The sequence below is a fragment of the Poromitra crassiceps genome (assembly GCF_964638095.1).
Source record: "Poromitra crassiceps genome assembly, chromosome: 13".
Classification (NCBI taxonomy): domain Eukaryota; kingdom Metazoa; phylum Chordata; class Actinopteri; order Beryciformes; family Melamphaidae; genus Poromitra; species Poromitra crassiceps.
In genome coordinates this window covers 1,194,564-1,222,429 of record NC_139644.1, presented here as the reverse complement: position 1 = coordinate 1,222,429, position 27,866 = coordinate 1,194,564, and the positions used below count along the sequence as shown (strand labels likewise).

Below are 27,866 nucleotides of genomic sequence, written 5' to 3'. Positions count from 1 at the left end.
CAAAGCTGCTGTCAGTACACCTACACTGTATATACTATTGCTGCCAAAGCTGCTGTCAGTAGGCCTACAATGTATATACTATTGCTGCCAAAGCTGCTGTCAGTAGGCCTACACTGTATATACTATTGCTGCCAAAGCTGCTGTCAGTACACCTACACTGTATATACTATTGCTGCCAAAGCTGCTGTCAGTAGGCCTACAATGTATATACTATTGCTGCCAAAGCTGCTGTCAGTACACCTACACTGTATATACTATTGCTGCCAAAGCTGCTGTCAGTACACCTACACTGTATATACTATTGCTGCCAAAGCTGCTGTCAGTAGGCCTACAATGTATATACTATTGCTGCCAAAGCTGCTGTCAGTAGGCCTACACTGTATATACTGTTGCTGCCAAAGCTGCTATCAGTAGGCCTACACTGTATATACTATTGCTGCCAAAGCTGCTGTCAGTAGGCCTACAATGTATATACTATTGCTGCCAAAGCTGCTGTCAGTAGGCCTACACTGTATATACTATTGCTGCCAAAGCTGCTATCAGTAGGCCTACACTGTATATACTATTGCTGCCAAAGCTGCTGTCAGTACACCTACACTGTATATACTGTTGCTGCCAAAGCTGCTGTCAGTACACCTACACTGTATATACTATTGCTGCTGTCAGTACACCTACACTGTATATACTGTTGCTGCTGTCAGTACACCTACACTGTATATACTGTTGCTGCCAAAGCTGCTGTCAGTAGGCCTACACTGTATAGACTGTTGCTGCCAAAGCTGCTGTCAGTAGGCCTACACTGTATATACTGTTGCTGTCAGTAGGCCTACACTGTATATACTCTTAAGTCTAAATGTTGGTATAAAAAGAAACCTGGCACATGGCACAAAGAGCAGTCAAAGGCATATGGTGTAGGATGGGATTAGGATGAATACATACAGCACTATGATAGATTACCGGTATGTCAACATAGAAAATCCACCTTATCAAACGATTGACTTTTGATTAGAATGTTACTGCACAAGAATTAGCTTTGGACAAGTCTCTTCCCATCACTGTTGTATGTTGAGACATGATTTGTGCACAGCCATTTTTGCAGTGGACCTCCATGATGGTTGATTTGCAAAGCCTGTATTTCCACTGCAGACAGGGTTTCCCTGTGATCTTCAGGCCATGTTAAAGCCTGTATTTCCACTGCAGACAGGGTTTCCCTGTGATCTTCAGGCCATGTTAAAGCCTGTATTTCCACTGCAGACAGGGTTTCCCTGTGATCTTCAGGCCATGTTAAAGCCTGTATTTCCACTGCAGACAGGGTTTCCCTGTGATCTTCAGGCCATGTTAAAGCCTGTATTTCCACTGCAGACAGGGTTTCCCTGTGATCTTCAGGCCATGTTAAAGCCTGTATTTCCACTGCAGACAGGGTTTCCCTGTGATCTTCAGGCCATGTTAAAGCCTGTATTTCCACTGCAGACAGGGTTTCCCTGTGATCTTCAGGCCATGTTAAAGCCTGTATTTCCACTGCAGACAGGGTTTCCCTGTGATCTTCAGGCCATGTTAAAGCCTGTATTTCCACTGCAGACAGGGTTTCCCTGTGATCTTCAGGCCATGTTAATTGTTCAGTTTGGTATGAAGCGTTTTGGAGGATAATCCTAAAGGTCAGGTTACACTCAAATCTCTGCTCCCTCAGCTTCACACTTTCTGGGTCACTGATTGGTCAATCTAAACTGGCACCCTTTCCAATGTGAGAGATGTCTAGGTCCACTTTGTGTCTGGAAAACCCATCTTGACCATACCTACCTTACCATGACATTTGGACTCATTTTCTATATTTTTCAGCAATAAAACCTCAGAATTATAATTCACTCTGGCTAATCAAAATAACTACTTTACTCATGTAAAAGCGATTATTACGAGTTGTCAAAAATTTGGAATCGTGTTAGATTATATTACATTATGTCATTTAGCAGATGCTTTTATCCAAAGCAACTTAAAATAGTACATTTTGTCAACAGTAGTGAAATCAACTGTGCGGGGTCACGACCCTAAAGCTTCTGGCATACTCTTCGCGCACGCGCTGGAGGCGGGGCTCCGAGGAGGGCGCGCGCGCACTCTGCGCGGGCCAAAACAGAACATACTCAGTGCGCAGCTCCAGGCGCCAGGCAGTCTGAATGAAATTGAATGTAACTTTCCCAATTCTATGTATTAAATTATAAAAAATGACCCTCAACATTTGGGAAGGCTAAGCCACACAACTAGTTTGTTATAATCGAACGTCATGCTTCAAAGGCGACTTTATGACGGTGGGACTCAATCACAGCAGATATCCACTGATAGCCTACCACGGAGATCTCACAGGCACAGGCAGCAAAACCCGACGCGCTGATAGAAAAATCTCCATGGACGCGCCGCGCTGCGCTCAGGCCTCGCCCCCCGACACGCCCCGTGCGATGACGTCATAATCGCCGCGCGCCCTATGCGCTTGGCTGGGCGCGAAGAGTATGCCACAAGCTTAAGTGGGGTCTCCTGAAATTTAGAAGAAAAACGCTTTTTTACACCACACAATTTAAAACTACTGAAGACGATTAGTGCCATGTAAAGAAAATATTTGAGTTCTGATTTTAAGTCAGGATTCTGAGAATAAAGTCAGATCTGGAAGAAAGTTAGAATTATGAGTTTACGAAAACTGGTGGGGGAAAATCTGAATTTTGAGGAAAATAATCAGTATTGTGAGATTACAGTCAGAATTCTCAGATTGAAGTCAGAAATCTGAGGGGAAAAGTCAGCATACTGTTACATGTGACATCATTGATGTCATTGACGAGGTCACTAATGATGTTACCGATGTACCAAAATTTTAACATCTGGCGTCCCTACATTTTTGGAACATCAAAGTGGGGTCTCAAGCTAAAAAAAAAGGTTGGGAACCCCTGGTCTACATCATCCAAGATATTTTAAAAGGGATATGCAGCACTTGACAATACTTGAAGGAATAAGTAGCATTATTATTATTAATATTTGAGGATGGTTAGTTCAAGAAGGACTCTTCTTGAACTAACCATGTCGCAGTGCAGAGGGTCTGTACAGGGTCTGTGCTTGGTCTGGGCTTACTATTCCCTGTATGTTTCTGAACAAGTCTATTAATGAATTTGAATGATTATAGAATAGAGTGTAGGATTTCAGTGTATTTCACTGGCGTCTCGAATAACCACCAAAATCAATTCCTGCACATAGTCAACACACACTCCTACTCTACCTTTGCCAGCATGGCCACCTGTGGTTTGTCATGTCACTACACTTTCAGATTCATGCTCATATTCTGCTATTCTCAGGCTAATCTTGTTTCCCATGGGAGAGCCAACATTCCTCTGTGATGCCTCCTCCTGCAGAAACTTGAAAGCCCTCTGGTAGGATGTCATGATGAAACCACAACAGAAGGTAATTAGTCCTCTCATTGCCGATTGGTCAGCTGATGGATGGATGAAGGAAAGAGGAATGAAAAGAGAAATAAATTGCTGTTTAACTCTCCCCAGTGCTTTCTCTTCTCTCTTTTTCTGTACCCTTCAGACGACCTCTGACCTGCAGTATGTTGCCCTTTAGTGAAACCTCACTACCCGTCTACTTCCTGTCTTTATGCTTTGGCTTGTTTTTCCAGACAAACATGTTTCTGATAACCGAGCATAAATGTAAACGTAACACGTTTTCAAATATATTTATTTACGAAATATCTGACACACAAAACACAGCCTGCCTGAGAAAGAGATTACACGCGTGGAACCATTGCATAGCTGCATGTATTATACAGTTGTTTTTGTACTACCACCTGATGCACTTCTGTTTGATTTTCTGGCACCATGAAGCATGAATAAATTGAGTACTAATGATAAAGTTTATATGGCGACATTTTAACTGTGTACCAATAGGCCTACACATTATTATATTTTGCCCCAGAATTTCACAGAATCACAAGGCAGATCAGGCTTGACCCAGGATGAATTTGTATGTTCGTTAGGGACAGGGAAATAATTCTGACTTGCTGTATAATACGGGGTCATCCCTATATGAGGGAACATAGGGCTGAGGGAACATAGGGCTGAGGGAACATAGGACTGAAGGAACATAGGGCTGAGGGAACATAGGGCTGAGGGAACATAGGACTGAAGGAACATAGGACTGAAGGAACATAGGGCTGAGGGAACATAGGGCTGAGAGAACATAGGGCTGAGGGAACATAGGGCCGAGAGAACATAGGACTGAGGGAACATAGGGCTGAGGGAACACAGGAATGAAGGAACATAGGGCTGAGGGAACATAGGGCTGAGGGAACACAGGAATGAAGGAACATAGGGCTGAGGGAACATAGGACTGAAGGAACATAGGGCTGAGGGGACATAGGGCTGAGAGAACATAGGGCTGAGAGAACATAGGGCTGAGGGGACATAGGGCTGAGGGAACATAGGGCTGAGGGAACATAGGGCTGAGGGAACATAGGGCTGAGGGAACATAGGGCTGAGAGAACATAGGGCTGAGGGGACATAGGGCTGAGGGAACATAGGGCTGAGGGGACATAGGGCTGAGGGAACATAGGACTGAGGGAACATAGGACTGAAGGAACAGGGCTGAGCATAGTCGGCCTGGCCATCGGGAGCACCGGGACAAATCCCGGTGGGCTGGTGGGCCGCTTGACCAGGCAATTTTATTTATTTTATTTCTTTATTTTTGAGACAGTGAACCCCAGCGGCCCACTTTGGGAATGCACCATCCCCACAGGATTACTCCTGTGGAAATAGTGTAGAACCTAGTGTAGAAGTGAGTGACTAAGCTAATAACCATAACAGCACATATAATTGACAAAAATCTAAAAATAAATATACAGTATTTACCCTAATGAGAAAAGGAGCAAATATTGATGGTTAAAACTGAATAATGACATCATAACAGTCTAATGTTAATTTAAAATGACACATTCTTCTAAATCTGGCTTCAAACGACCAACATTTTAGAAAAACAGCCAAAAAAATTCAGCTGCGAGCTAAGGTTGGCGTAAAAAAAATTCAGTGGAGACCTTTGGTCTTCGCCGAATGTTGCTCCCTCTTTAGTGTAATGATCAAAAACCCTGGCGGTGGCTGGCAACTTTTCCTTTGAACCTCTGGCGGGGAATGAGTTAAACATCTCCAACTGATCACCGGCTGCTTATTTTAAGCGCTTATAGAGAGCTCCAGGGATGACGTATTTTTGTAGGCTGAATGCGGAAGTCCCGAACTTCCTGGTTCTTCACTGTTTCTGTCTATGGGATTTTTGAATGGGTTTTTGGCGCGATGCCTCAAATAATGTCTGTGGGCAACACAAGTTCAATCAAACGCGAACCAAGGTTCAGCGGGATAATCTTCACACATGAGGACCACTTTCATGAGTTTTGAAGCGTAACTGCGAGCCCTAGAGGTAAAAAGCTCGTGCTAAGCTAATCCAGAACTACACACAGTGTCGCATAGGCGTCCACGCATTGATTGCGAGAGAAAGAATTTCCGCGTTCACTCGTGATGACGTATAATATCCGCGTCGACATTGTAGTCTCATTTAGCCGTTTGCTAGCTAGCCACCCTTTTAACGGCACATAAAAGCTTCAAAACTCATAAAAGTGGTCTTCATGTGTGAAGATGATGTTACTAAACACTGGTTCGCGTTTGATTAAGCCAGCGTTGCCCAGAGAGATTATTAGAAGCATCGCGCCAAAAACCCATTCAAAACTCCCATAGGCGAAAACTGTGAAGAACCAGGGCTGTTAGCATCGATGATTTCCGGACTCGTTCCTGGAGCTCTCTATGGAGGGCACATAGAGAGCCGCAGGGATGACGTATTTTTGTAGGCTGAATGCGGAAGTCCCGAACTTCCTGGTTCAACACTGTTTCTGTCTATGGGATTTTTGAATGGGTTTTTGGCGCAAAGCTTCAAATAAGGTCTCTGGGCAACGCAAGTTTAATCAAACGCGAACCAAGGTTCAGCGGGATAATCTTCACACATGAGGACCACTTTCATGAGTTTTGAAGCGTAAATGCGAGCCCTAGAGGTAAAAAGCTCGTGCTAAGCTAATCCAGAACTACACACTGTCGCATAGGCTTCCACGTCACGTCAGCACTCAACCTGGACTTTTGTTGATGCACACACTGATTACCCCGGGCTGAACGGGGCTGAACCAGGTGAGGGAAAGAGAATTTCCGTGTTCGTCCTTTGAGTGATGACGTTATTGACGTATATATCCCCATCGACTCAACAGTGTAGTCCCATTTAGCCGTTTGCTAGCTAGCCGCCCTTTTAACGGCACATAAAAGCTTCAAAACTCATAAAAGTGGTCTTCATGTGTGAAGATGATGTTACTACCATCTGGTTCGCGTTTGATTAAGCCAGCGTTGCCCAGAGAGCTTATTAGAAGCATCGCGCCAAAAACCCATTCAAAACTCCCATAGGCGAAAACTGTGTTGAACCAGGGCTGTTAGCATCGATGATTTCCGGACTCGTTACTGCGGCTCTCTATTGAGCAAGGTTTAGTGAGATAAATATGGCACAGGGAAATCTGGGTTCTAATGGTGAGTATATAACCAGTGCTGTTGTATTTTATATTACAGAGTACTATTCAAATACCAAATACCAGATAACTCTTTAATCACTAAATAACTCCTGGAATGCACTGAACATCACAGTTTGACAGTGGATGAGGATCTGAGTGGGGATTCTTTTTTTTACTTGTGTTTTTGCTTCTCGAAACCACACCCACTGGGCTAAACCACACCCACTGGGCTAAACCACACCCACTGGGCTAAACCACACCCACTGGGCTAAACCACACCCACTGGGCTTGTTTCTGTTGATCTACATGTAACATGAAAGAAAACAATGAAAGCTTTGTACATCAGTGTGTGGGTCCAGTGCTGCTGTGCTGTGGTGGGAGGAAGCTGGAGGAAAGCTAGTTCTCCAACGTCGGGATCTTGCAGACAAAGGGAAACGCCTTGTCACAACTGTTGTCATTCCAGGACCTCAGCGCTGCGACACACACACACACACACACACACACACACACACACACACACACACACTGGGTCATGATGACTCATTAAATGAATACAAGAGCACTAATGTGGCAAGACATACACTGTGTGTGTGTGTGTGTGTGTGTGTGTGTGTGGGGGGGGGGGGGGCTGTGTGTGTGTGTGTGTGTGTGTGCCTCACCACTGTTGTGTCTGAACCAGATCTCGACACAGTCCTCGTCCTGTGGGATGCGGTGGATGCCATCGTCCGGCTGGTTGCCGTCCCAATAACTGTATTCATAGTTACTGCCATCTGTCCACTCGAAAGTGCCCTCCTACAGGGAGGACAGCAAGGGAAAGTAAACGTTGTAGGGAGAGAGTCTGGCAAGTGAGACTAGGTTAAACCAAACGGAGCATGTCAGACTCTCTCCCGGAAGGGAGGGAAACCATTTTTTATTAATACACAAACAAGAAAAACTAACTAAAAGATAGTAAGTAAGTAAAAGATATTGCACGTGGGATCCCAGGCAAGGGGTCCATGAAAGACCAGACAGGCGAGCCATCCGTCACATCTAACCTCAGTCACTTTTCATTCTTAACCTGGTCAAAGTAGCCAAGAACGGCTCCCAGATAGTTGAGAACCTTCTCGAGTTGGTTATCAGGGACCCGAGTCTCTCCATCTGTATAACAGAGATCTTGTCCATCAGCCACGTCACGTGAAAAGAAGGTGAAGAGGACGACTTCCATTCCTTCAGATTAAGTTTTTTGGCGACAGTTGTCCCGAGTGTCAGAGAGATTGCTGCAAAGCTGTAGGGAAGTTCAGAGAGGACTCCAAGCATCCGAAGATGGCGAGTTCCGCCTCCAGTTGCAGGGTTATTTTGTAGGCCTTAGAGTACCAATCAAATGTTTTGGTCCAGAACCCCGTTAGTAAAGGGCAGAACCAGAAGGCATGAGATACTGTAGAGTGCCCTCTGACACCTGACACCTGTCACACAGTGGTGACACAGAAGGGTAGATCTTGTGCAATTTATGCTTGGAGTAGTGAAGACAGTGAGCAACTTTAAATTGGATCCAGTGCCATCTTTAAAAGGGCCCAGTCCAGCTGTTCTTTCTTATCAAGCTCAGATATTTTAATGTTAGCACCTCACTCCTTCATGTTTTTTTTTTACCAAAGTATTTTAGCAAGTGTTATTTTATGCTGTTGTCTGTTGGGGGAGCGGCTTAAGATCTGAGGACAGAAACAGGATCAATAAACTGATCAGGAAGGCTGGATCCATTATTGACCCCTAAATGATCTTAGAGCAAAGATTGGGCAGGAAGCTCAAGCCGAGCATGTACAATGAGGATCACCTGAAGAGCTCTTTTAGTCACAGGCTTGTTATGTCTAGATACTCTTCAGAGAGCTCTTTTAGTCACAGGCTTGTTATGTCTAGATACTCTTCAGAGAGCTCTTTTAGTCACAGGCTTGTTATGTCTAGATACTCTTCAGAGAGCTCTTTTAGTCACAGGCTTGTTATGTCTAGATACTCTTCAGAGAGCTCTTTTAGTCACAGGCTTGTTATGTCTAGATACTCTTCAGAGAGCTCTTTTAGTCACAGGCTTGTTATGTCTAGATACTCTTCAGAGAGCTCTTTTAGTCACAGGCTTGTTATTGTTATGTCTAGATACTCTTCAGAGAGCTATTTTAGTCACAGGCTTGTTATGTCTAGATACTCTACAGAGAGCTATTTTAGTCACAGGCTTGTTATGTCTAGATACTCTTCAGAGAGCTATTTTAGTCACAGGCTTGTTATGTCTAGATACTCTTCAGAGAGCTATTTTAGTCACAGGCTTGTTATGTCTAGATACTCTTCAGAGAGCTATTTTAGTCACAGGCTTGTTATGTCTAGATACTCTTCAGAGAGCTATTTTAGTCACAGGCTTGTTATGTCTAGATACTCTTCAGAGAGCTCTTTTAGTCACAGGCTTGTTATTGTTATGTCTAGATACTCTTCAGAGAGCTATTTTAGTCACAGGCTTGTTATGTCTAGATACTCTTCAGAGAGCTCTTTTAGTCACAGGCTTGTTATTGTTATGTCTAGATACTCTTCAGAGAGCTATTTTAGTCACAGGCTTGTTATGTCTAGATACTCTTCAGAGAGCTATTTTAGTCACAGGCTTGTTATGTCTAGATACTCTTCAGAGAGCTATTTTAGTCACAGGCTTGTTATGTCTAGATACTCTTCAGAGAGCTATTTTAGTCACAGGCTTGTTATTGTTATGTCTAGATACTCTTCAGAGAGCTATTTTAGTCACAGGCTTGTTATGTCTAGATACTCTTCAGAGAGCTATTTTAGTCACAGGCTTGTTATGTCTAGATACTCTTCAGAGAGCTATTTTAGTCACAGGCTTGTTATGTCTAGATACTCTTCAGAGAGCTCTTTTAGTCACAGGCTTGTTATTGTTATGTCTAGATACTCTTCAGAGAGCTATTTTAGTCACAGGCTTGTTATGTCTAGATACTCTTCAGAGAGCTCTTTTAGTCACAGGCTTGTTATTGTTATGTCTAGATACTCTTCAGAGAGCTATTTTAGTCACAGGCTTGTTATGTCTAGATACTCTTCAGAGAGCTCTTTTAGTCACAGGCTTGTTATTGTTATGTCTAGATACTCTTCAGAGAGCTATTTTAGTCACAGGCTTGTTATGTCTAGATACTCTTCAGAGAGCTATTTTAGTCACAGGCTTGTTATGTCTAGATACTCTTCAGAGAGCTATTTTAGTCACAGGCTTGTTATGTCTAGATACTCTTCAGAGAGCTATTTTAGTCACAGGCTTGTTATTGTTATGTCTAGATACTCTTCAGAGAGCTATTTTAGTCACAGGCTTGTTATGTCTAGATACTCTTCAGAGAGCTATTTTAGTCACAGGCTTGTTATTGTTATGTCTAGATACTCTTCAGAGAGCTATTTTAGTCACAGGCTTGTTATGTCTAGATACTCTTCAGAGAGCTATTTTAGTCACAGGCTTGTTATGTCTAGATACTCTTCAGAGAGCTATTTTAGTCACAGGCTTGTTATTGTTATGTCTAGATACTCTTCAGAGAGCTGTTTTAGTCACAGGCTTGTTATGTCTAGATACTCTTCAGAAAGCTATTTTAGTCACAGGCTTGTTATGTCTAGATACTCTTCAGAGAGATTGAGGAAGTCCTTCATTCCTGCTGCGGTGAACTTTTTTAATGAACATTGTCGTTGATTTTTGCTGACGATCTGGTGTTGATGACATTGTTAATATACTGAGCTCTGTTGTAAATGTTGGCATCCATGATTATGTAGGCTATAGCTTTGATGTTATACTGTATGGGGGCTGTGCTCTCCCCTTATTCTGTACTGCTTGAGGTATGTCAATTGTGTGTATATCTATTGCGTGTTGTCTGTCCTATATGGTGGCACTCGGTTTCCCCCATTGGGGATTAATAAAGTATATCGTATCGTATCATATCCCATCCAAATCCCGTGCTACGAACACACGTCACACAGTAACAGTGGAAGTTATGGAAATATTCCATAATTGTCTCAGTTACTCAGACTAAACCCCCCACCGACATTAAATTACTTCAGGCCAGTAGTGTTGAAATGCTTAATTATGAAAACACTCGAAAAGTTACTTAAAAAAGAGGTTTTAATGCAGGTGGAGAAATTGCCTAGTTGATGGCCTAGTCTGACATGGTGACATTGTGAAAGACAATATAGTGTAGTCTGACTCAGCATAGTAACACCAAAGACTGGAGAATGAGGTAGGTGTGTGTGTGTGTGTGTGTGTGTGTGTGTGTGTGTGTGTGTGTGTGTGTGTGTGTGTGTGTGCGTGCGTGCGTGTGTGCATGCGTGCACGTGCACGCGTGTGTGTGCATGTGTGCATGCGTGTGTGTTGCCTTACCTGTCTCCGGTCATGCAGACCTATCCAGATGTCAGTGGGGATTCCAGGTACACGGCTGTTAACCAGGTCATACACAAATACATTCTCCTGCCAGCTGACAACGGAGAGAGAGAGAGAGAGACACACAAAGAGATGAGAGTTGGGGAGATGCATAATATAATGTAGACACATATTTTGTAGAATGGAATTCTCAAACTTTTCATCTCAAGTGGTTTTCTTCAAGTGGTTTCACTGTTTACCTTTTCGGCTGTTAAATTCCATTATACAACACACAGAATGAAGACAGAGAGACAAGAAAGAGAGAAAAAAGAGACTCTTATACAGAGAAACCTACAAGTCCAACAGCACAGAAGAGCATCTTAATCTATTCCTAACAAATGGCAATTCTAAGACCTCATTCACACCATATGCCGAAGCTATGCTGAAGCCACGCGGCAGCGATAGTTTCAGCTTCTGTTCTATTTTTCAAGCGTGCAGCACGCTGCACCCGAGCTGCCAGGCATGAAGTCAATGCAAGTTGTGAGCGGGGGGGAGGGCGAGGCGCTGAGGAAATGAGTGCTTCTGGTGTGATCGGTTTAGCGTGGCACTCAGCGCCTGGTGTGAACCGAGGGTAAGACAGAGTGAGTAAAAACATTACTGTATCATCTGTAGTATTCACTTCAATTTGCAGTTTCAACTTATGTTATCAGCATAACATGTCTTTTTTTCCTTATCCCCCCCCACACGTTTTTAGCGGGGGGTTCATATCTGGAGGAAACCCCAGGGGACCACGGGGAGAACATGCAAACTCTGCACAGAAAGGGCATTTTGACGAGCCCACCTGGGCAGTAGGCACTGAGGACATGGGGATGGGGACACACCCTCAGAGCCCCCAGGTGGGAATTTTCTTGCTGTGAGGCGACAACGCTACTACCACTGCACCACCGTGTCCCCATAACATGTCTTGCCAAAGCATGTAGAGCAGAAAATAAACCAACAATGGGAATTGTTCAGATAATATACAGTAGTAACACAATTGCTCGAGTGACATCACTGATGATGTCATAGATAGACGATGATGTCACTGATGTCATAGAGACGATGCTGTCACAATAACGGAACAGACAGGCTATCTCTGGCTACTATCTTTGGCTACTAAATTTGGTAGTTGTAAAACAATTATATCAACGAGCAACGGATTGTCAAAACAAATTTTACCATTGATGAAAAACGTGACTTGGATGTATTACATACAGCTCTATTATAGATATATTGATAGATCGATTGATAGCTTGCTTCTTAACAAGCAAGCTATCAATCGATCTATCAAAACCCAGCTCCGCTAGGCCGAGCTGCACGGCTGGGACATTTCCTTGAGCGGCTAGGCTGGTAGGGCGTCACTTACCGCGGCCGTTGTAACGTTACGCTCCACCAGGGGAGCTTCACACTAATCAATATTGTTGCATTCAAGCCACAACTGATCAAAATGTCTAAAATGATTAAAGCTCCCATATTATGCTATTTTCAGCTCTTTAATACATGTCACTGTTTTTTTTAACAAGGTTACAAAAACAAACCCAGCAAAAGACATCAGAAGCTAACGTAGCTAGTTAGCTAACTTTCCAAATGCTTGTGACTAGTGTAGGGGGCCACGGACCCAACAAAAATGAGGACTTGGAGAAGTCAGCAAGTTGGACTAACCTTACAAGTTCTGAATATGTGTGCCTTCGTCATTCCAGCTATTATATTGGTTTTTCAGGTCTATGAAATGCAGCTGTGCTGCTAGGCTAACATATAGCAAGCGCTAACGTTAGCTAAGTAACATTAGCGCTTCCTAGCACAGCATGTTGGTTCGCAGTACAACCGATGCTGGAATGAGACACATATTTTCAGAACTTACCACTTCAGTCCTACATCCTCGCTCACTTCCAAGTTGTCTCCTTGTTTTTGCGAATCCGTTATTCCATGAGACTACTGCTGTGTGTGTACAGTGCTAGCCAAGTCCCAGCCTGACAGCAAGGACTATCTACGTCAGCTAGACGCGTGGCTCTCGCACAAATCCCGTGCCATCTCGGGTAACATTCAAACACTTTCACCTATTTATTTGAAGCTTAGTCCACGTTTAATATAACCATCCAAGAGTGTAACAGCATACTGTATATGATACAAAATTAAGAAATGCATAATAGGTCCCCTTTAAGGCAGTGATGTCTCGCAGGCAAGGCTGTTGCCGGTTGCCAGGCATTTCTGATGGGCTTAGAATACCACAGCGTCCCACCCAAAGGCTTGCTGTGTGTTCTGATTGGCTGAGTACCGCAGTGTCCCACCCACAGCCTTGCTGCGTGTCCTTGGATTGGCGTGCAGCTCAAATCACTCAACAGAAATGGCACGAGAAACAACAGAAGTGGCACGAGAAATCGCCCCAGGTTTGACATGAACTATGACATGGACAAAGGCAGATGTAGGCCTAGGGTTGAATCGAGGACAGAGAGAAAAATTGTAGGCCTAGGGTTGAATCGAGGACAGAGAGAAAAATATCTCCGTGTGAACACAGCTTAACTCCATGTGAACACAGCTTAACTGTCAAGGGCTAATTGCATTTCTAAACTTATAACTCAGCCATCTCAACAAAATAAGATACAATAAGATAAGATACAGAAACTCCATAACTTGTTGGTAACCATGGTAATAAGAGTTAGGACCTGATTTAGATTAACAGTTACTAAGTCAATGATCTTATCCTAATTTAAGATAGAAAAGTGTATTACAGAAGCACCCTAACTTCCTGAAATCTTAAAAATATGCGACCAAACGGAACAGTCAAACAATGTTCCATAAGCATAAGGGACTGTTCGGTATTTAGAAGTGTGGGGGGGGGGGGGGATTGGGTCACTGGAGGGATACCCTTCTCTGACTAAAATATATTTTTCCTTGACCCTCCACAAATATGATTGACCCTCCCCGAACAAATGTTATACTATTTTCGCTTGTGAAGCAATGTTCAGTGTCAATAAAATCATTACATTACATCATTTGGCAGACGCCTTAATCCAAAGCGACTTACAATATACTTTTTTTTAACAATAGAGAAATCAACTGTGCAACACAATCTATAACAGCTACAACTTTTAGAAATAGAGTGGCACTTGTAGAAAGTAATTATTATTATTTAACTATAACTATTTGTTTATTTTTTAGAGAGATGTTAGTTCAAGATGGGCCCAGGTGGAGCCTGAAAAGGTGTGTGTGTTTTTAGTCTTTCACGAAAGATGGGCAGAATCATAGTCACTGGTATCGTTTTATTTATAAGGTGATCTTGAAACAACTCCCATTTTATTTGTGTACTGTCCAGCAGACAAACAATAATGACCATTTTTTGTGGACCCCAGGAAGAATAGCTGCAGCATTGCTGTAACTAATGGGGATCCAAATAAACTTGAAACTTGTTTATGGTCAACAAACTTGTTTTTACTGAATGTGGAAAAAAGCTTGCCGTGTTTCCCAAACCTTTTTTCTGGGGATCCACTTTTTAAAAATGACAAATCATCACGACCGAATTCATAATAGGCTTTAAATCATAAATCATGAGAAGAGCAAATTAGTGCATAAATCAACATCCCTGAGCATTTTTACTGCCATTTCCACATCACCTTATATTATCTTGAATAGGTAAACCAGCCATTTCAAAGAGATATACGTTTGATAAATTACGACTTCATTTTATGGACGTTATTGAAAAAATATACATGTTAAATGCTTTATAAATAAGACAAAACAAGTCCATTTAGGTCTGAGTTAACGGGCTCTCATCATTAAGACAATATACATATTTTAAATTAAAGACTGTGGAAGAAATTATGCAAATCTATTTGGCGACCTAAATATAATCTGTGACCCACCTGTGGGTCCTGTCCCAGTCTTTGGGAATGTGTGTGTGTGTGTGTGTGTGTGTGTGTCTGACCTGTGTATAGAGGTGAGTTTGGCAGATTTCAGGCCATTGGAGAACTCGGAGCAGTAGAGGTCGGCCTCTGGCCAGGTGCGGTTGAGGGGAAAGAAGCGATAGCAGCTCCCGTCCAGCTGGGTCCAGAAGAGAGGACAGGAGGCCGGGGGAGCTGCCTCACGCAGCTGCAGAGGAAGACCTAGACCAGAAGGATGGGGAGGAAGAAGAGACACGGAAAGTGGATTTGCGGGAGACAGCGGTCAGTTGCATAAATATAGACCTAGTCTTACAAAAAATTGTAAATCTCACTTATAAAGTCAGAGTTAAGGTTTCCTTAAAATAAAATCGGTTGCACAAAACACTCTTCTCCTTAAGGTTAACCATTTTAACGAAACCTTAAATCACTGAGAGCCAGCCACTTTTGGAGAACGGACGCTCCCAGTGCCAGAGTTTCAGAGCGTTTTCAGTGATTTCTCGAGGCCCACAGAATATTGTGTGATATTACTATGTAAACACCGAACACGCCCAAAGAACGATGAGACTCTCTTCTATCATCTGCAAAAAAAAGTTTATTGATATCATTTTCCGTTCTTTAGTTATCAGCCGGAGAAGATAGGTGGATTTCAGCAAAAACACACGTTTCAATTTAGAAGCTGAGATAATGAGCCTTTTGTGAAATGAAGCATTTCAAGCACATCACTGACTCTGAAGCTAATATTTTCTGATGTAATGACACCTCAAAAATAATTTCCTTCAATAAAACAGTGAAAACAAAGGAATTTTGTTTGGCCAAATAATATTTTTTAGCTGCAACCAGCAGCGCTGGCCCCTGCGTGCGCAGACCCTACACCTTCTTGCTGGTCTTGATTTACTGCTGGTGGGCATCAGATATTCTAGCTTGTTTGCCTGTCTCTGTCCATCGAGCCTGCTGTCTGGGTCTGTGTTTACTGTCAATGGTTGTATGCTGCCCTGCGTGCCCCACCCCCCTCCTCCTCCTCCGTGGGAGTGTCTCTGGTGGCTCTGCTGTGTTTGCTCTGCGTTTGCTCTGCACTGAAAAGTGCGCTGCACCCCGCTTTTTCACAGCGTGTCGCCGGCTCCCAGCTGAGAATAATGTAACTTTTCAGAAAGACGCTGGTGTCGGCAACTAAATCATATGGATGGGCTATCGCAGTGGAGACGGAGGGGCTCAATTGTGGCAGCAGATTGACTGCTGTTCACAGGCACAGCTAACGTTATGCTTCATGCATATCGATGCATACCGATGCCGTTTCCGTTTCCATAACGACTTCTTCTCTGTTTTTTACTCAACTTTCTCTAATCTGGAGAGCACTGTCGCCACCTAATGGGTCGGTAAAATAGGTTATACACATTCAACATGCCCCAAAATTTTACAGGAGATGTTATAGGCTTTGATCCACGTCCCACTGTCAAAAAACGCAATTGACGACAATCGTCGTCATTGGCACTCTACGTTAGTATTCGAATTGACGACGATTGTCGTCATTGGCACTCAATGAGTTAAAGTCCCTGGAAACCAGAAATATTTTTTTATTATTTAGCATTTTGAGTTCATCACATCACAGGAACCTATGTTAATAAGCCACCAGCCAAATTTGAACGATGATGAATGTCGCAAAGTAGCCTATATAAATTTAGGTTTGACAGTCATGACAAAAGTCGTGAGAATCAATTAGATTTTAGACGGTCTTTTCTCCCGCGGACTGTGTGGGCGTGTCCCGTGTGTGTGCGTGCAGGACTGCACTGCAGGTCTCCTCCGAGAGAGAGAGAGCGAGGGAAACAGAGAGAGAGAGAGAGAAGGAAAGAGAGATGGAGTGTGTGTGTGTGTGTGTGTGTGTGTGTGTGTGTGTGTGTGTGTGTGTGTGTGTGTGTGTGTGTGTTTGTGTGTGTGTGTGTGTTCGCTCGTTGCTCGGCGCATACTGACAGAGAGGAAGAGAGACTCTGCACAGGCTACTGTGTGTGTGCGTGCGCGCGTGCGTGTGTGTGATTCGATTAAATCTTATGACGTGATAAGATCATGCATTTTAGCACCGCGCGCACCGCTGTCTTCAATGAGGAAGTGGAAATCCAGACCTTGTAGAAAAGTGGCGATTTTGGGCGTTTGGGTTGAAAGTAATGTCTCCTACTTTCTGAGGCACACAATTACTCACATAAGACCCTAAATTTAATAGTTAGAAGGTTTTTGTGGATTTTGGTTTCCAGGGACTTTAAAGGGATAGTTCGGTTTGTTTGAAGTTGGGTCCTATCAGCTAGTCACATACACTAACGTAATTAGGTACAGTGTTCTGGACGCTGAGCGCAGTGTCTAACGAGATCCGGCACCCAGAGGAGCAGCCTCGCGCAGCCTCACCAGCTTTTTCTCTCTCAGTACTGGGGGTCAGCAACTAAAACGTAATTTAGCCACCTAAAACACCTAAAACAACGCCCACCTAAACAAATCGATATCTGTGTACATGCACACTCTATTTTGACAATTTTCAGCGCTTTACTTTTCCGCAAAACAGCAGTTTCATTCGGCACTGCTTTTTCTCCCAGCCGTACAACCACCATATTCCTCCGCTAAAGCCAGCACAGAGCACAGAGCCGCGGTTTACAAAACAGGAAGAAGAGAGATAAAACACTGACTTACTTTAGAGACAACAAGTCACCTGGCCTCTCTGGTCTGGGTCGTTTTCCACAATTTATCCTGGTAATGGTGAATAAGGTTTGCAGCCAGGGCACCCAGGCATTTAGACAGCAGGCGCATCTCTCTGCCTGTTCACTCTCTGCAAAAGTTCCTCTTCTGTATTCTCTCTGGTTCATAATTGTATCCTCTTGTCACCAAGGTGAATGGCATATCATCCTCGCTATCAAAATCACTCAGATTTTCGTCCGTGTATTCTATTTGTTGTGTCTTCAAACCGGGAGAAATAAAATAGCCTACCCCCAAATAACTGCGGAGTAATCCAGTGCTGCGGCTCTGACCTGGCTTTTAGCGGAGGAACACGGTAGTTGTACGGTTTGGAGAAAAAGCAGTGCCGAATGAACTGCTGTTTTGCGGAAAAGTAAAGCGCTGAAAATTGTCAAAATAGAGCGTGCATGTACACGGATATCGATTTGTTTAGGTGGGCATTGTTTTAGGTGGCTAAATTACAGTTATAGTTTTAGTTGTTGACCCCCAGTACTGAGAGAGAAAAAGCTGGTGAGGCTGCGCGAGGCTGCTCCTCTGGGTGCCGGATCTCGTTAGACACTGCGCTCAGCGTCCAGAACACTGTACCTAATTACGTTAGTGTATGTGACTAGCTGATAGGACCCAACTTCAAACAAACCGAACTATCCCTTTAAGGAGAAGACTTCAAGTGTTTGGGTAACAAGTAGGCCAAGGGCCCAATCCCAATTCCTATCTTAACCCTCAATCTTAACCCTCAGTCTCAAAAATGCGCACTCCCGCGAAGTGCTAGTGCTGTCCCGATTCTCACTTTGTTAAGTTAAGGGTCGAGTTTGAGGGGTCTACGGCCCTCAGTTTTGAGATTTTCCACGACCACACTTGGCGGTGAGTGCGATCCCAGAATCCCTTGCGTGTCATCAGCTAGATCCATTCAGATGGAAGATGGCGGCGAAGGAGGAAAAAAGGAGCCCTACAAAGTTAAGTATTTCCTTGTTAATAGCGATGTAAAAATTACGATAACCATTGTATTAGCTTAGTTTAATGTCACTTTATGGATTTCCTTTTTGGAATCCTAACAACATTGTTGTTGCTAACGAGTGGGGGCTAGATTGACCGTGCTTTCCGACGTGAGGGCTGGCTTGATTGCAGTGTTTAACTGCAGTCAAGCCAGCCCTCACGTCGGAAAGCACGGTCATTCTAGCCCCCACTTGTTTTGTGGTGCGTAGCATTACACGTAGGCTGTATCTTGATAAAAACAACTCAACAACGACATTACCACCGAGAATTATGGCATTTCATAACAACGTTAACAATGTTATAATATAATAATAATAATATGGCTTGACCAGCACGGCTACTGACTATCGATAGTTAGCAACAACAAATGTGTTAGGCTCCAAAACGGAAATCCATAAAATGACATTTAAACTAAGATAATACAATGGTTATCGTAATTTCTACATCTATATTATCAAGGAAATATTTGTAAGGATGCTTTTTTCATCTCCTTTTGAATTGACAGACTGGATGGAGCTTTGGCATATTGCTGCCCCCCACAGTCTGAAGACGTATCTGCCTTTAAGGGCTGTCCCATTTTAAAGTCGCAAGATAGCCCTTAACACTTAGTTTTGAGGGCTACTAAGATTGAGGGTTGAGCTTGAGGGTTAAGAGATTGAGGGTTAAGAAAATAATTGGGATTGGGCCAAGGTCATGTTACAGGTGTTTATAAAAGTGCAGATTGTAAGCTTTCAAATGTCATTACATTGAAATCTGAAAATAGTTGAAGAGGTTATGCTTATTTGAATGTTGGTACTCCAACAATCACCCTGAAAGTTGGTGAAGAAGCTTGGATTACCCTGAACAAGCTTAATTTGCTAACAAATTATATTCATTAATACACAGGACAAGATGTTACTATCCCTTGTGCCAAAATCCGAGGTTAAACACATTTAGAAGCCCAATCCAGATTAAAAACAAACTAACAAATATAACAAACAAGCTAACAGCAAGCTAACAAGCTAACAAACAATATACAAATAACCAGTTACCTACCCTAGCCAACAGCAGTATGTCATTGGGGTTTTCAAGTGGGCACCTTGTTTCGTTGAGTTAGGCCCACGACACCTCAAGAAGGCTTAACGGTGTAATCCAGCGTCCTGGAAACACCCCCCTCCATGCTACCACCGCACAACTGCATATCACCTCACTATCTAATGCCTTCCATCAACCAAGTATTAACCGAGTCTTAGCCTTTAGCCTAGCTATCCAGGTCGCTTCCGTATGTCATTCTTAACTACACCACCAGTACCACTGTCAATGATTCATAAGTATTTATTGAGTGTGTTCTTCTACATCTAAACTTGCGTAATATGAAAAAAGTTATGATTATTATTATTATTATGCTACTATATAATAAGAGGCGTCTTTAGAGGCGAGTTGCAAGGTGCACCATCGGCTCCCAAAATTGCCACACCACTTTTCAGGGGTCTGTCATTAATCTGGCGCAGGGGGATAAAAAATGCTACAGCAATATTTGACTTATTTTACCCCTGCACATAGACATGCACATTGTGACATCATCAGTGTTGATGGAGTTTACCCGACATGGACATTGTGACATCATCAGTGATGATGGAGTGACAAAAAATTGGCTCAAGCCGCAGAAATTCCGATTGAGCACTCTAAGCGCGCAAAATATTGTGCGTATTATGACCTCATCAGTGATGTCACAATGGCTTGAGTGACATCACTGATGACCAGAAATTGCTCGAGCTAGAGAAACTCCAGTTGAGCGTAATATGAATTTGGTCACACCCAAAAAAAGAAGTGCGCCTATGGTTTATGGAGCACGCTAAAATAGAAATGTGCAATTTTCTAGTTACATATTATTGAAATATTGACATGCTTCTAAATTATGTCGATGACTTTTGTTTCAGTTGTAGCAGATCATTTCTACCAAATATCCATAAAGCCCTTTTAGTCGAGCGGATAAACACAATAATTGTTTATTTTCAGATGTGGAGGGAAGTCAAATTTGACCTCAAATCCAAGATGGCCACCAAATGAATCCCCTGGGTGTAACATTCAAATGTGCAGGTCCAGCTTTGCTGGAATCCTTTCTTGAGAGTGTCATGAACTTTCACTTTGATGGTGTCTTCCATTGGTCTCCCCAGATGGTTATTTGCTGGAGATCCTGGTTCAGCCTAGGGTCCACTTCAGCCTTCCGTGCGCTTCTTCTCCCGTCTGTCCCAGAGATGATGCGATGACGTTGACCGCTAGAGTGGCGGTGGCCTCCACGATCTCGCTGCTGGCCCCCAGGACTGGCTTCACCTCCACCAGGTCCATAGCTGACAGCAGGCCTGTCGTATTAATTTCCTCTGTGATGTAGATGCCCCTCCCTGTAGGTCAAGCTTATTTTCACCGTTGTTCCTGTGAGCCAGAGACGGGTCGAATGCATCGATATCAAAGATCATGTGGATTGGTCGCTGTTTTCTTGCCAGAAGATGGTCAAGAGTGACTCTTTGGATGTCAAGTCTGTCAATGTCCCTCATGGTGAAGTACTGGATTCCCAACATCTTCAGGATGTAGTGCTCGCCAGGGTTAACGTCCCGTACGTGACCGTGCAGGTTCCCTGAGGGTGAAGACATGGGCATATTCACATCTGCGTGGACATCCACCCAGATGAGACGCAGGTCAGGACACTGCTGGGCATGGCCTCCCACTGAGCCGATGGCCATGCTGTGATGGCCTCCCAGCATAACCAGGGTGTGTCCAGCGCCTACAGCGCAGGTCACAGCACCTGCCACCATCTTATTGGCTGAACCCACGGCGAGGGAAGGGCACATGGATGAAGGGCTTGTCCTGCTCAAAGCAGTGTCCTGGTCTGAGTCAGAAAACATCTCCTGCTCCGTTCTTATCTGGCCATCATACAAAGCATCCTCACCTCCTCCATAACAATCTGGTACACCACCCAGAGCCGGCCTGTGGGGTGCTCTCTCACTTTCTCCAGGAATGCTGTCGGGAGTCTTCTTTCCCTCTAAAGAAATCATGAAGAAGAGCAGAGACAACCATACATGGAAGGCTCGAGTAGCCTTGGGCCAGGCCTTCCCATTGAAGATGGACGTCAGGCCTCCAAATGACGCACCTACTAGCTCCTCCACACCGGTTCAATTAATCAGTTCTCCAATTGAGCCGATGAATAACATGAGATTGTGCATCATCCCAGGTCTGAGCATCACTGATGACCATTGCTGTGGATCACTCCACTTAATCAGGCAAACGATCACGTACAGCTGCATGTCAAACATTATTCTGCACAGAGTGGCCATGGCATCAGTCTATTCTGCACAGAGTGGCCATGGCATCAGTCTATTCTGCACAGAGTGGCCATGGCATGAGTCTGTTCTGCACAGGGTGGCCATGGCATCAGTCTATTCTGCACAGAGTGGCCATGGCATGAGTCTTGCGAAGACCATTGGGTGTGAAGATGACAAAATCAAAATTATCACTCAAACGATGATGGGGCCAACCCGGCTCTCCCGGCCGACTGCACGCAGGTATATATAGCAGTATAGTATTGCAGGTTATAGCAGGCTTAGGTTATATAGCAGTATTAGTATTGCAGGTTATAGCAGGCTTAGGTTATATAGCAGTATAGTATTGCAGGTTATAGCAGGCTTAGGTTATATAGCAGTATAGTATTGCAGGTTATAGCAGGCTTAGGTTATATAGCAGTATTAGTATTGCAGGTTATAGCAGACTTAGGTTATATAGCAGTATTAGTATTGCAGGTTATAGCAGGCTTAGGTTATATAGCAGTATTAGTATTGCAGGTTATAGCAGGCTTAGGTTATATAGCAGTATTAGTATTGCAGGTTATAGCAGGCTTAGGTTATATAGCAGTATAGTATTGCAGGTTATAGCAGGCTTAGGTTATATAGCAGTATTAGTATTGCAGGTTATAGCAGGCTTAGGTTATATAGCAGTATTAGTATTGCAGGTTATAGCAGGCTTAGGTTATATAGTCAAGTCAAGTCAAGTTTATTTATATAGCCCTAATTCACAAGCATGTCAGAGGGCTTCACAGAAAGTATGTCTAGCTGATTCTAGCTAACACAACAGTAGCAAGAATATACAGAATAAAGATAACATTTGAACAATTGATGGGGAAATATAGAAAATATAGAAATGAAGATAAAGCAGAGGAGAGAGCAGGAAAAGGGAGAAGAGCAGGGGGAATGTGAGAGAGTGATGTGGTGGGGAGGGAATGGGAGATGTTGGAGGGTGTAGGAGGTGGGGAAGGAGCAAGAGGAGAGAGCAGGAGAGGGGTAAGGGGGGGAGGGGGGGTGTGGGGGAGAACAGAGCAGGGGGAGGGAGGAGGTGGGGAGAGAAAGGGAAATGTGGGGGAGGAGAGAGCGTAAGGAAGAGTATGGGAGTATAGAGGAGTGTGGGAGACTATACGGAGAGAACAGGGAAGGGAGGGCTAACTGACACAACATTAACAAAGTACAATAGTAATAATAACATATCGAGCAATTATATGATAGAGAAATATAGACACACATCTTGCAAACGGACATATGTCAATTTCTTAGCAACCAAGCTATGCCTAATTTAATTGGCTGCAAGCCTTTAGTAGTGAGTCCCCCCGCCAAACAAACACATGCTCACATACAGAGCTTGTGGGTGCCTTGCTTCAGGGAAGAATGGGTGCCATGCCCCAAACAGTGGCGAAATACTAAGAGCATGGGTGCCATGCTTTAAATAGTGGCGAAATATTGGAGGGGATAGAGTGGGTGCCATGCTTTGGAGTAGAGTGTGTACTATGCTTTAGAGTAATGGGGGAAGGGGGGAAGAGGAGAAAGCAGGAGAGTGGAGGAGGGAGGGAGAGCGGGGGGATGTGGGGGAGGAGAGGGAGGAGGTGGGGAGAAAATGGGAAATGTGGAGGAGGAGAGAACAGGGAAGGAGAGGTGGGAGGGTGCAGGGGAGGGAGAGCAGGGGGAATGTGAGAGAGGGGAGAGCAGGAAGTGGCAGGGATTCGGGAAAATAGGGGAGAAGAGGAGAAGGAGAAGGAGCAGAGGAGGGGAGAGGGAGGAGAGAGCAGGAGAAGGGAGGGGGGGAGCGGTGGGATGTGGGGGAGGAAAGAGCATGGAAAGAGAGGAGGTGGGGGGGGAATGGGAAATGTGGGAGAGGGGAAAACAGGAAAGGGGAAGAAGGGAAGGAGCGGGGGAAGGGGGAAAGAGAAAGAGAGGGGGGGGGAGAAGATCAGACAAACTGCTATACTAATATAGCAGTATTAGTATTGCAGGTTATAGCAGGCTTAGGTTATATAGCAGTATTAGTATTGCAGGTTATAGCAGGCTTAGGTTATATAGCAGTATAGTATTGCAGGTTATAGCAGGCTTAGGTTATATAGCAGTATTAGTATTGCAGGTTATAGCAGGCTTAGGTTATATAGCAGTATTAATATTGCAGGTTATAGCAGGCTTAGGTTATATAGCAGTATAGTATTGCAGGTTATAGCAGGCTTAGGTTATATAGCAGTATAGTATTGCAGGTTATAGCAGGCTTAGGTTATATAGCAGTATTAGTATTGCAGGTTATAGCAGGCTTAGGTTATATAGCAGTATAGTATTGCAGGTTATAGCAGGCTTAGGTTATATAGCAGTATTAGTATTGCAGGTTATAGCAGGCTTAGGTTATATAGCAGTATAGTATTGCAGGTTATAGCAGGCTGAGGTTATATAGCAGTATTAGTATTGCAGGTTATAGCAGGCTTAGGTTATATAGCAGTATTAGTATTGCAGGTTATAGCAGGCTTAGGTTATATAGCAGTATTAGTATTGCAGGTTATAGCAGGCTTAGGTATCTGGGTCCTCAGAAGCATATTTGGCAGCTGACTTTCGAAACCGTATGACCATCCTAGGTAGTGACAATGCCATATTCATTTCAAGATTCAAGATTTTTTTATTGTCACTCCGTAGTACAAGTATCACGTGTGAAATTCTTGTGCTGTGAACTCCGTTTACAACATAGTACAAATTTGACAGGGCATATGAGTGCAAAAACAACAAAAGACACAACAAGCAATAAGGTAGTAGAGTGATAAGACAAGTCAGAGACAGTGGCATATTCACTGCACATAGGTGCACATGTCATGTGCATACTTGGACGTACTTAAACATTTTGAATTTGACGTATTTGACGTACAGGTGCAAATAGGATATACCTAATTAAACATACAATTAAACATTAGACATACATAATGGTAGCATCTACAGTGCGGTACAGTACAGCTACTACACTATTTGTGTATGTTAAAGAGTCCCTCAAGCGATTTGTGCGAGCTTTTGGGACCCTGTATCTTCTCCCTGAGGGTAACAGGGAGAACAGGCTGTTGTGGGGATGGTTTGTGTCTGATGATCTTCAGGGACCTCCTGAGGCACCGCTGTTTATACAGTTCCTGCAGTTCTGGCAGCTCACATCCTGTTACGTGCTGGGCCGCGCGTCTCACTCTTCGTAGCGCCCTGCGGTCCATGGTGGTACAGTTCCCGTACCAGGTGGTGAAGCAGCCAGTCAGCAGGCTTTCAATGGTGCCTCTGTAGAAGTCCCTGAGGATTTCTGGCCTTAGCCCAAATTTCTTTAGGCGCCTGAGTCCGTGTAGGGCCGTGTTGGGCCTTTTTGACAACAGTGGCGGTGTGACCGGCCCATGTCAGGTCCTGGTGGATGTTGACTCCCAGGTACTTGAAGCTGTCCACCCTTTCCACCACTGTGCCGTTGATGGTGATTGGGGGGTGTGCGCCCCCCCCCCTCCTGTAGTCTACAATGATCTCCTTGGTCTTGGAGACGTTCAGAGAGAGGTGGTTGTCCTGGCACCACTGTTCTAGGGCCTTCACCTCCTCTCTGTAGGCCGTCTCGTCGCCCCTGGAGATCAGCCCCACGACCGATGTGTCGTCTGCAAACTTCACGCATTTAGGCTATTCCATACTTAAGTATAGGTAGAGATGGCCATGAATGAAATGCTGTTCATAATTTCAATGATAAGCAATAACAAAATAGCAATAAACAGTATCTGTTAGTGTATATTTAAATTCTGTTTGCAATAAACATGCACGGACTGACTGGTTGAATGTGATACACACTCATCCAAAAATGCAGATATGGTGGTGTGTTCTGTTTCAACTTTTGTCCCACTGATGATGTCATAGTGATGTCATAAGATAAAAAAAATAATCTTATGACATCACTGATGTCATAGGCACTGATGATGTCATAGTGATGTCATAGAGTAAAATCCTCTTATGACGTCATAGGCACTGACACATTGTGATGTCATCATTGGGTGATGTCGAGGCCACGCAGCAGCCGAGCTGCATATATGCTAGCTGCAGGGCCAGCTCGGTGAGCTGCAGGGCGATTGAGGCCGCACAGCGGGCGAGCCTAGGAATCGAGCCCGCATAGCCTGCGAGATGCCTAGTTATCCAAAAATGCAGATATGGTGCATATCTCTCAAAAACAATTCCAAAGTATCAGTAGTGACGTCTCTAAATCCATATATCTCCTATAGCTCCTAACCAAAGCCATACTCTCAATGACAGCAATAAGACTGGTGGAAGGCAAAAAGTCAAGTATGCCGGTAGCTTTCAAATGCACTCCAGATGAAAACTTTTCCCAAGCATTCACCTGGACTTTTAAACCTTTAAATACTGCCAGCCACATTCCAGATCCACACACTGAACTAAAACAGTTTCACATGTAGTCTTCAGGTAGGTGTATAAGTAAAACACACACACACACAAACACAAACACACACACACACACACACACACACACACACACACACACACGCGCGCGCACACACACACACAAACATGAATTGACAATTTGATGAATTCAAACGAGCTGTGAAATGTATAAATATTCTATTTTAGTCATCTGAAAAGTATGAAACTATCTGGGATTCAGGCGTCAAAATAAAACATCTAAACCAGGGCTGCCCAATAGGTAGATGGTGATCTAGCGCTAGATCTTGGGCCATCAATAAGTAGCTCGCCAAAGAAATCCAAAATGTAATTTTTATTTAGTTTGCATTTTTAATGTATAAACTAAATCCCACTCACAGTATCTCTAGCATTTAACATTATAACCGTATTAAATAATGTTGAATAAATAATATACCGGTAGTATTAAAATGTGCTAAATATGTACTTGGGGGAGACAAGGGGAAAAGAAGTACTAGTACTAGTTTTACATTTTGTAAGTAGCTCTCATCCGAAAAAAGTTTGGGCACCCGATCTAAACTCTCCAACTACACAGACAAGAGACAGCAGGGAAAAGACAAATTTGAGTTATCTAGAAGTCAATAACCTACTTATTAAATGTGCATATTTGAGATCCAACAATACACTGCGTCCAGCATGAAAATCCAACAACCAAACTCTCTATACACTGTTTTTCCCAGTAGTGTCCAGCTTTCCAGTGGTTGTCCTGCTCCCTCCAGCCTGGCAGGTCAGAGACAGAGCTCGTCGTCTGGTTGGACTGTAGCTTGTGAGTGGTGAAGAGCCAGGAGATCCGTACTCACCCTGAGTGATCTTGATGTTGGTGGAGGGCAGAGCTTGGACTGGGAGAGCCCAGAGAAGCAGAGCCAAGCGCAGTAACTCCCTACAGAGCATCTTCAACTGCTGACTTCACACACTGACGCTACACTGTGAGCCAGGGGAGTGTGCTCAGCAAGAGGGTGTGTGTATGTGTGTGTGTGTGTGTGTTTGAGTAGAGCCAGGGCCGGAGGCAGGATTTTAGAAACTATGTGGCCTTCAAATCTAGTTTGGTGGAACTGTGTTGTGATGTGTGTTAAGGTCTGTGTGTCTTTTGGACTTTTATTTTGAAGGTCTGTGTGTTTTGGGCTTTCATTTTGAAGATTTTGGGGCTTTTATTTTGAAGGTTGTGTGCTTTTATTTCGAAGGTTCTATTTTATTTTAAAGGTTTGTGCTTTTATTTTGAAGGTAACCACATAACAGCCTGGTCTAAAACCACATAACAGCCTGGTCTAAAACCACATAGCAGCCTGGTCTAAAACCACATAACAGCCTTGTCTAAAACCACATAACAGCCTGGTCTAAAACCACATAACAGCCTGCCCTAAAACCACATGACAGCCTGGTCTAAAACCACATAACAGCCTGGTCTAAAACCACATAACAGCCTGGTCTAAAACCACATAACAGCCTGGTCTAAAACCACATAGCAGCCTGGTCTAAAACCACATAACAGCCTGGTCTAAAACCACATGACAGCCTGGTCTAAAACCACATGACAGCCTGGTCTAAAACCACATAACAGCCTGGTCTAAAAC

General features: G+C 43.8%; 1 protein-coding gene and 1 pseudogene across 2 annotated transcripts; both read right to left on the bottom strand.

Moving 5' to 3' along the window:
- Positions 1-6,902: 6,902 nt before the first annotated feature.
- clec19a (C-type lectin domain containing 19A) lies at positions 6,903-27,194 on the bottom strand. The gene is made up of 5 exons (XM_083649714.1): positions 27,096-27,194; positions 14,872-15,049; positions 10,932-11,025; positions 7,222-7,354; positions 6,903-7,035 (listed from the first exon to the last, which is right to left on the bottom strand). Exons 1-5 carry the CDS (start codon positions 27,184-27,186, stop codon positions 6,959-6,961), a joined length of 573 nt encoding a protein of 190 aa, XP_083505840.1. The 5' UTR covers positions 27,187-27,194; the 3' UTR covers positions 6,903-6,958.
- On the bottom strand, positions 20,714-21,467 carry LOC310787185 (arginase, non-hepatic 2 pseudogene; annotated as a pseudogene). Its single transcript has 2 exons — positions 21,459-21,467; positions 20,714-21,376 (listed from the first exon to the last, which is right to left on the bottom strand). The product of its transcript is annotated as an arginase, non-hepatic 2 pseudogene (transcript).
- Positions 27,195-27,866: the final 672 nt, after the last annotated feature.

Excerpts from the sequence above, each read along its gene's own strand:
- clec19a (XM_083649714.1), bottom strand. The coding sequence starts at position 27,186 with ATGCTCTGTAGGGAGTTACTGCGCTTGGCTCTGCTTCTCTGGGCTCTC. Across the intron at positions 15,050-27,095 it reads CAACATCAAGATCACTCAGG|GTCTTCCTCTGCAGCTGCGT; the intron begins GTGAGTACGGAT and ends CTTCTGGTCTAG. Across the intron at positions 11,026-14,871 it reads AAACTCACCTCTATACACAG|CTGGCAGGAGAATGTATTTG; the intron begins GTCAGACACACA and ends CTCCGTTGTCAG.